A 10,000-nucleotide genomic window follows, 5' to 3' on the forward strand; every position below is an offset into this window, starting at 1 on the left:
AAAGCTGATCAATACCAACAAAAGCGGCGACTCTGGAGGGCTTGCGTGGTGGCGGTTGGCGGTTGATGTGGTGGTGGGGACTGGGGAGGGAAGCAGGGCGACTCCCAGAGGGCACCTGAAGTGGCTTGTTCGATCTAATGGCCTTTTTCTGTACTTCAAATGCCTTGGGGCACTGGGGGTGGCGGAGGCAAGGGTGGTGGTCGTGGTGGTAGTGGTGTTGTTTGTGTGTGTGTGGGTGTGGGTGTGTGTGCGTGTGCGTGTGCGTGTGCGTGTGCGTGTGCGTGTGCGTGTGTGTGTGTGTGTGTGTGTGTGTGTGTGTGTGTGTCTATGCATGTGCATGCATGTGTGTGTAGACCTTTCATATTGTTTTTTTAACATGCCATTTTCTTTTTTGTCGGGGATAGAGAGGGGATTCAAAGGTAGACTGTGTGCGTATGTGTGTGTGTGTGTGTGTGTGTGTGTGTGTGTGTGTGTGTGTGTGTGTGTGTGTGTGTGTGTGTGTGTGTGTGTGTGTGTGTGTGTGTGTGTGTGTGTGTGTGTGTGTGTGTGTGTGTCTGCGTGCGATGGGGATGGGTGGTGTGGGTGCTAAAACTTAACTATCGACCAATGGAAAGAAATAAACACGCGAAAAAAACAAAGCCAAGACAACAGCAAAAAACCCCCCGAAAAAACCCACAAAAAACCCCAAAGTAAAACGCAACACAAACACTCACACAACTGTTGGTACACACGGTATATTATTTTCATAAGCTTCCTGTTTATGCAAGGAAGTGAATGTTGATCCCGTGCTCAGTGCAAAAGCTTTAATTGAAACCAAACCGCTTGCAAAGTGTAATTAATTGCAGGGAGGGAGGCCTTCCTGGTCGAATGAAGTCTAGCCCACTGTGTTCCATCTAAGCCTGGACACTGAATGGACAAATAATTGAATCCCGGCCTGGGGTGCATTTCTCAAAAGAGAAGTTGTTAGCCTGTTAGCAACTTTGATAGTTGCAAATGGGAAAATGCATTGAAAACAACAAAGTAGCTAATGTAGTGAGCAACTTTGGTTTCGAGAAATGCACCCCTTGGTTTGTTTTGATTGGCCACAGTGGAGTTAATTGGCAGTGAGTTGCAAGGCAAGGCAGAGAGGGATGAGTGTCAATATGAGGAAGTGTGTGTTGTGCTTGTGGTTGTGTATGATTGTTTGTGTAGTAGTAGGGGAGTGTGTGTGAGAGAATGTTTGTAGTGTGCTTGTGTGTGTGAGCGTGAGCGTGTTTCTGTGTCGTAGCAGTGTAGGTGTGTGTGCAGTGTGGACGTAGTCTATGTATATGTGGGTGTTGTGCGTATCTGTCTGGGTGTGTATACTCTCTCTATTGAGCCTCTGTGTCATCTGCATTCATCTGCATTCAGCCCGATACTGTTTGTCTGTATGTCTTTATATGTCTGTGTGTCTGTATGTCAATGTCTGTGCGTGACAATATGTATTCTATGTCTGTATGCAGTGTGTGTGTGTGATGGTGGGAGGTGTCTGAGTGTGAATCTGTATGCAGTGTGTGTGTGCCAGGTTCTTTGGTTTCATCTTGTGGTTTCGGAGCGGTGTGTGTGTGTGTGTGTGTGTGTGTGTGTGTGTGTGTGTGTGTGTGTGTGTGTGTGTGTGTGTGTGTGTGTGTGTGTGTGTGTGTGTGTGTGTGTGTGTGTGTGTGTGTGTGTGTGATGGTGGGAGGTGTCTGACCTGTCCAGCTTGAGCCTCTGTGCCAGTAGCCTCCAGTCGGCCCCGTTGGGGCAGGGCGCGTCCAGGCTGCTGCAGATCTTCTGGCGGATGAGGTACGGGATCTGGAAGGCGCTGGGGCCCGCCAGGGCCGGCGTGCTGTTATCCATCATCAGGAAATCAGAGTCCAGGGGCCGGTTATCCTGTAGAGTAGAGTAGAACAGAGTAGACTAGACTAGTTACTTCATTGTCCACCATTATGAAATCAAGAGTCCAGGGGCCGGTTATCTTGTAGGGGTAGAGTAGAATACAGTAGAGTAGAGTAGAGTAGAGTAGAGTAGAGTAGAGTAGAGTAGAGTAGAGTAGAATAGAGTAGAGTAGAGTAGAGTAGAGTAGAGTAGAGTAGAGTAGAGTAAAGTGGAGTACAGTTACCCCATTGTCCATCATTAGGAAGTTAAGAGTACAGGGGCCAGTTATCCTATAGGCCAATAGTCTCCAAATGACGGCCCGCGGGCCAGATCCAGCCCGGGCATGGCAAACATTTAGCCTGCCATGAGGTTGGAACAAATGAAATCATAAATGTGTGCTATATGTGTCCATACGCTTGGGAGATGTGTTTGGCCCTCAGCCTCATTTGCGCTACATAATTTGGCCCTTGAGGAAAAATATTTGGAGACCACTGCAGTAAGGTCTAGTAGAGTAGAGTAGAGTAGAGTACAGTAGAGTCCCTTTATTGTCTATCATCCGGAGATCAGCATCAGGAAATCAGCAGTCCAAGGAGACAGAATAGACAAAGAGAAGAATAGAGTAGTGATGCTCTGAAGAACAGAGTAAAGCAAGGGTCAGATTATTTGTTTGTTTATTTGTATTTTTTTTCCCTCTTGCCCAACATCAGGATATCAGAGTCCAGGGGCCGGTCATCCTTTGAAGAGCAAAGCAAAGCATCATCAAGCATTATTATCATCTGAGTCATGCTGTGGCTCAGAGGGAACCATACCATAAATCTGGATCATAAGATCTGGATTCGAATCCGACAAGAGGTCATTTCCTGATCCCTCCCCATATCTCTGACACACTACTTTCCTGTCTTTCATCACTGTCCTATCACAATAAAGGCAAAGAGCCATAACATATCTTTCAAAAAAGATTGTTATCTGTTTGATACACGATAGATACAGTTGAGGACGATATTATTAGCCCCCCTCCTGAAATTAGACATTTCTCTTGATTTCTCAGTAAGAATGACCATTATTAACCGTTTCTGTTATTCTGGAAACAAATACACTGATGGAGATAATGTTCAATGAGTTGAATTTGGATTTTTCTATTGTTACGATGAGTTTAAACAAAAAACTGCAAAAATGACAAGGACAAAATTATTAGCCCCCTGATCATTAATAGTCAATATGGCGCCATTTATGAACCAAAACTGACAACAGGCTCTGATAAGTTGCTACCTAGGTTGGCACATGCCCCACTAGGGATTTTGGCCCATTTCTTCACTGCAAAGTGTTCTAGCTGGTCCAAATCGCATGGATGCTGAGCATAGACGTTAACCACAGACTCTCAGTGGGATTGAGGACTGGACTATGAGCGGGTGATTCCAATATCATGGTTTTAGTGTCCTTGAAGAACCTCTGAACTAATCTAAATGTATGCTTTTGGTTACAATGTTGTTGGAAGAACCAGCAATCCAGATTCAGACCCAGACTCCCTGTGTCTGAGGCTGAATAACAGACTAAACTTGATGCCCTTCCACTATGTGTAACTGTGGAAACTGCTTAGCCTCATTAGACCAAAGAAGCATTGGACACCTGCCTAGATGATTGTTATTGACCTGGCCTCACCTGGAGGTTTTTTCCCCCGCAAGAAAGACAGTTATTAGGGCTTGTCGTCATATTGGGCTTTGGGGCCATCATCACAGAATAACCCCTTTACTAAAGGCAGTGCATATCAGAGTGTTATTGAGCTTTGCCTGTGAACATTTGAAAGTTAAAAATGAGTTTTAAACGTCTCTGCTTTCATCTGATGATATTCAATTGCACCTGCTTTGATGCATGAATTCTGCATCTGTCAGGTGAAGAAATGGATAGGCCTTGAATCTTTATAAGATGGTTTCCACAATTAAACATGGTGGTGGATGCATCATTCTGTGGCAGCCTCAGCCACAGGAAACCTTGTTTGGGTGTACGGCACCATAAAAACAGAAAATTATGATAGAATGTGGAAAGTGACCTTGCAAAAATGTGCTCATAGAGTGAGCTAAGATCTTCACTGGACCTTTCAATAAGATAATAACCCAAAACTTGCATCCAAAATAGTTCAAATGTTCTTCAAGGACACTAAAACCATGGTCATGGAGTGGTTCAGACCTCAATCCTTTAGATAGTATTTGAAGAGTGCTGAAAATGAATGTCCATCCTCAACATCCATGCAATTTGGACCAGCTTAACTATTTGCAATGAAAAAAATGGGCCAAAACCCTGGTAGGACATGTACCAACATAGTTAACAACTAATCAAAGTACCTGGTGTCAATTTTTGTTCATAAATGGCACTGTATTGACTATTAATGATAAGGGGGCTAATAATTTTGTCCTTGCCATTTATACACTTTTTTGTTTAAACTCATTGTGAAAATGGAAAAGTCCAAATTTAACTTATTGGATACTATCTCCATGGTGTATTTGTTTCCAGAATAACATACATTTATTAATAATGATCATTCTCAATTATCAATGAAGAGATATGTCTAATTTCAGGAGGGGGGCTAATAATATCGTCCTCAACTGTACATCCACATCTTCCATCTCTTCCTCAATTATCTCAGGCTTTTGTCATGGTAGCGGGGGTTGTCAAGATCCCCTGCTTTCTCATCGTCATACAAGAGTGCAAAAAGCGCTTGTTGACGTTAAACTGTTGCCCATATCAGGTCACGCCTCGCTCTAATTTACTGTCATTCAAGTGCTTTTGTAAAGATTTTGTTAGATCCTGTCTTGTTTACTTCCTGCTGCAAAAAGTGTCTGTTTATGCTGCTGATGTTGACGTTAAACTGCCTCTGTATTATAGCCTTCGTTTCCATCAGGTCAAACCTGCACTCCCATTCACTCTCACTCAAGTCTTTTACTTTAAAAGCAGAATGACACAATTGATAGCGATAATAGTGATGCTCGTCAAAACAGTGTCTTATGCAACCGTATTGATGCAAGTGTCACAGCATGGTTGACAATCTGTCTCCTCCTCATTACATGCAAGCTGTATGGAGAAAAAAAAGAACCGCGGACGGATATCCTGAGGACTAAGGTGGTATTTGCCCTGCTTCCATTATAACCATGAAAATCCATACGGCCGCAAATCAAAGCTATTAATGATTGATTGGAATTGATTTCGCCAGGCGAGATCATTTACAATCTTTTAACCCCCAAAGTCCCTGTTTATGCAACACATGGCATTTTGCCGTTAATGCGAAAACATGACATTCTTCTCATTACAATCCATCATTACTGGAGCGCAGGGAGAAGGAAAAAAAGGCAAAAAAGACTCCTTCTCTCAATAATAAAATAATAAAATAAATAAAATAAACTGCTGCCACCTTCAACAGATCAGCAGCACATGCTACAGCGGTTAATTAAACCGTGTACCAGCCACTCTCCCCTAATCCCATCTGTTAAGATTTCACACACACCACGCAAGGAGCCATCATTGTGTTTCTTTAGCCAGGAAAAAAGAGAGAGAGAGATAGAGAGAGAGAGAGAGAGAGAGAGAGAGAGAGAGAGAGAGAGAGGGGACTGGTCAGTACCCCGGGAGCCCATTGACCTCTGGCTCCGCCATTGGCCAGCTGGCGCCGGGCATTAGTCGGTGGGTGGGTGGGTGAGGGGGTCTGGCACACGGCAAATGCTAGCGGTTGGAGAGAGTGGTGGTCGGTTGCTATTGTGGCTCAAGCTTTTGCAGCCATATACTGTATATACAGTACAGTGTAATCTCAATTAATCGTATAACTATCTTTTTCTTGCGGTGGCTGAGGGGATCTGGCACACAGCAAATGCTAGCGGTTGGAGAGAGTGGTGGTTGGTTGCTATTATAGCTCAGGCTTTTGCAGCCACATACTGTATATACAGTATAATCCATATACTGTATATATTAATCGTATAACAATCTTTTTCTTGTGGGCTGAGGCGCTCTGGCAAGCAACAAATGTTAGCTAATGGTTAGAAAGCCTGGTGGTCGGTTGGTGTTATGGCTCAGGCTTTTACAGCCATATATGATACACAAAAATGCTGCTTTTGAGGAAAATATATATTTTTGTGAGATATGATATCACAGAAATCACAGAATATACAAGCACATGCTTCCAGGAGCTTGAATCCGTTCCTATTACAGGGGGGCAAAAACCCAGGAAAGCACCGAGACCGCTACCACCAACAGCTCCTACTGTTCCTGTTCTTGCTGATACTTGCTCTGAATTCTGATGGTTAGGTAGGTGTTCCAGTGGTATTAAGAACTCTGTCTGATGGTGTAGGTCTTACACTTATCTGTTCAATGTATTCAATGGCTTTCAAAAGAACCATGAAGACAGTTATATTTGTTCAATACTAGTTCAGAGACTACAGCTACCTCAGCAGTGTTGAAGTCGAGGCCGAACCTTTGTCTCTGGTCAGGTCATACAAGAAACCAGAGAACACTACGGGTGAGTTTAAATGGTAAAACTTTGCGAGATAGTTTTATGTGGGCTGCACTAAGTTTGAGCCAGGGGCGAGTTTAGGCTATTTTTAGTGGGGCCACGGCCCCACCGTGACTTGGCTCGGCCCCACTAGCTCAGGAGCCTTTTAAAATATTATTTGTGAATTGTATCGGGAATTAATGCAATTGCGCAGTCGCTTTGCCCCTGCGCAATATTCTGCTGCGACTGCCCCGTCTGGCAACCCTGTGTATGAACTTCAAGAAAGGTCTTGTGACGAGTCTGCCACACCTCTTCTGATTGGTTTGCATGCAACTGTTTGCCGCCAGAGTTGTGTTCAGTTATGATTTTTGCGAAAGTAGTTTCTGGATTTATCATGCAGCCGAGGCAGAACCCAAATCTGCGCATATTCTTGTGATGAGAAGGTATGATGCACACTACACTACACACAATAAAGTGGTGTAGGCTACTGTAGTGCTGTGTGCAGACTATGATAGCATTGGTGTCATCATAACTATTTTGTAAGCTTATGGTAAAAAAAAAAAGTGTTGCGATGAAAGGCCATTAAAATCGTCCATTATTAGGTTGTGGATATCCGTGAAACATGCTTAGCGGTGGCTAAGATTTTGTCAGGTGGTGCCTTGCGACGCACAATAGCCTACTTTCACTTTCGCCAGTGTTATGGGGCTCTCTGTTGACCACTTCATGCAAGGTGAGTCAGTCAGAATCACAAAAGCTTGAGGTAGCAAGATAACGGAAAGGGGAGTCAAATACAGATGGAATACAATGCGTAATCAACCTAGGCCTACTGAGGTAACCATGCCGTTTCTTTGCAAATGTGTCAGAAAAAAAATCAGAGTACAAATGATGAGGACATAGTTAGCACATAGGGGTTGTTACTACTAATAGCCATCAGGACAGTCAACATTATATATCTGCCTGGCAGCGTTTAGAAGTTGTGACTCGAGGGAATGAAACATGCTTCACCCTTGGAATAGCGAAAAGCAGGCAAATCTCTGCTGAAATTAGGTCTATATTACGGCGAGTCACCATTACATTGATAGTCGAGGTTCGCCCATATGCAGGGGAGGTTTATCCATATTTTGGTGATGCTGTAAATAATTGTGATGTGAGAATGCGGGCTATCCAACTTCTCACTTAGCCTACTGATTTTGATGATTGGGAACTGTGTGAAGTTTATTGTTAGACAGCTGCTGCTTATAAACTCCACACTGAATAGCGGTTAGCGTTAGCGATTGTTAAGCACTTTTATTTGTAACTTTAACTTACAGTTGGGATAGTATCGTGCTGTAGGCTACTGTATGCAGAATTTGCATTAGTGACAATATGTATGATTGCTTTGTGAACCCATCCTGTAAAATTGCGTCTTTGGCTGTAGCAAGTTAGCTAAACATGCCAGGTTACGAGACGACTAGCTCATTTATAAATACGGAGTGAGACAGAGAGAAGAGGGGGCTTTTGATCCTGCTGCTGCGTGTGTGGGAGTGAGTGGGTGGGTGAGCGAGAGAGAGAGAGGGGCGCTTCTGATTGGATCAGCGCGAGTTTCAGATTAACCCCTGAAGTGCTGGGGAACAGCAAGTAGTGGCTCCTGTAATATTGAGTTGGGGTTTTGGTTAAAATGTACCAGCAGTGAAAACAAGAAAATGAGTGAAAAATAATTCACTGCACATTCTAACAGTCCATATCACATTTGAATTAAAAGTAACTTACTATGATGTGATAAATATCCACTCATGTTTTTGTATTTTGTGTCATTTTAACAAAATGATTTGGATGGGATTATTAAAAAAATGCTACTGTTTCAGTGCAGAGTAGACTATTATGACCATGTTATATTGAGATTGGTGTGATTTGTACAGGGAGCTGGAAAAATATTGCATCACAGGACAGAAAGGGTTTTTTTTTTTTTTTTTTTAGTACCGAAAAGTACCGAAATACATGTTGATACCGATACCGGTACCAAAATATTGGTATCGTGACAACACTAACTCTGTATAATACTTCCTATAGGCCTACTGTATTATAACATTTCCCTCTCTCTTTTTCTTTCCTCTCAATCACATAAGAACTATGACAACCATTAGGGTGTGTATATGACACACAGTAGGCTACCAATCACAAGGATTACCTATGTAGGTAGCCTAATGTAAGTTAGATTTCGTGGGGGGAAATGTAATGTCATGTCTTGTGGGTAGTCCTTCATTGAGTGAACTGTTATTTAAAATTGAAAGCCTTTTGAAAACGAAATCTCAAATCTGAAATAGAAATAGAACGCTTGCTCTGTCAGGTACCTCTGTCAGCACCAGGGGCCAGGCCCCCCTAAAGATCAAAAGCTAAAATCGCCCCTGGTTTGAGCCTTGCGTACATTTCTATCAAAGCGGGCGATTCAGGCAAGTTTGGACCCACACACAATGGGCAATCCGCTCAAAAGCATTTTGATAGAAGTTAAGAGTTTGAGAGAAGCTTTAAAGCTCGCCTGAATCTTCTCTTCTTTGGCCAACTTCCCTTGACAGATGAAATATGCTTGTAAAATGGCCTGGTATTCTGCATTAAGACACTACAGTTACCTTGGTGATGTTGAAGTCGAGGCTGAAGCATCCACCCGCCACCTGCACAGCTAACCTGCTGTATAGGCTACAATGTGTAACGTCTTATGTATACAATGTGATGTAGGTAGGCTACATGTACGTATGTGAAACCTACTAAACCTACCTAATACTGCTAACTAACATTTAGTTAGACATAAAGTGGTAGTTGGTTACCTTGGCGATGTTGAAGTCGAGGCTGAAGCTCTGTCCCTCGCCCTCCACCTGCCAGACGCACAGCTGTCCCGTCAGCTCGTAGGTGCTGAGGCTGAGGCGCTCCAGAGTGAAGGTGCAGTGGAGGCTGCGCTGGGAGCCGCTCCAGATGTGGTAGAAGGGGATCTCCTGTGGAGAGCACGGGAAGAGCAACACACACGGGTGAGGAACATAGTGGACATACAGACAGACAGACATCCACACAGACAGACAGACAGACAGACAGACATATATATACACGTTCACATACGCAAAGACAGATGGACATACCACCATACAGTACAGACACACACAGGTACAAAAATGCAGGCACCCTTCACACACGCGCACGCACGCACGCACGCACGCACGCACACACACGCACACACACACACACACACACACACACACACACACACACACACACACACACACACACACACACACACACACACGCAAACACGCAAACACACAAACGACTCCTCCATTTCATGACCGCTTCAAATAACTCAATTGTGGACTGTTTTATGTGCCTCCATTATGCATTGAAAAGCTGTATAATACAACCATGTGGAAATTCAGAGCAAAACAGTGGTGCAGTGGAACAGTTCCAGTGCTCTAGTTATGGGAGGGGGGGGGACCAAGACCACAGGGGAGGCCTGTGTTGTTTACACATCAAAAAATCCATACGGGTGGTCCTACGATTCCTCCAACGGTGGCACAATTCATCATTTGACAAACCAATGCAAAATCAGCCTACAGTACCACCACAGCACAATATGGAAGAAAACTAGAGCATCGTGGAGCCTTGTTCTGTTTTAGGTGCATAATTGCAGGC

General features: G+C 43.8%; 1 protein-coding gene across 1 annotated transcript in view; it reads right to left on the reverse strand.

The window, feature by feature from the left end:
• Positions 1 to 10,000, reverse strand: part of unc5a (unc-5 netrin receptor A) — a 302,233-nt gene that overhangs the window by 3,654 nt on the left and 288,579 nt on the right. Inside the window, exons 14-15 of the mRNA XM_063189423.1 lie at positions 9,148 to 9,312; positions 1,712 to 1,890 (exon numbers count right to left, since the gene is read on the reverse strand). Coding sequence (XP_063045493.1) covers positions 1,712 to 1,890; positions 9,148 to 9,312 — 344 coding nt within the window. The remainder of the gene's footprint in view (positions 1 to 1,711; positions 1,891 to 9,147; positions 9,313 to 10,000) is intronic.

The sequence above is a fragment of the Engraulis encrasicolus genome, chromosome 23 (genome assembly GCF_034702125.1).
Source record: "Engraulis encrasicolus isolate BLACKSEA-1 chromosome 23, IST_EnEncr_1.0, whole genome shotgun sequence".
Lineage (NCBI taxonomy): Eukaryota > Metazoa > Chordata > Actinopteri > Clupeiformes > Engraulidae > Engraulis > Engraulis encrasicolus.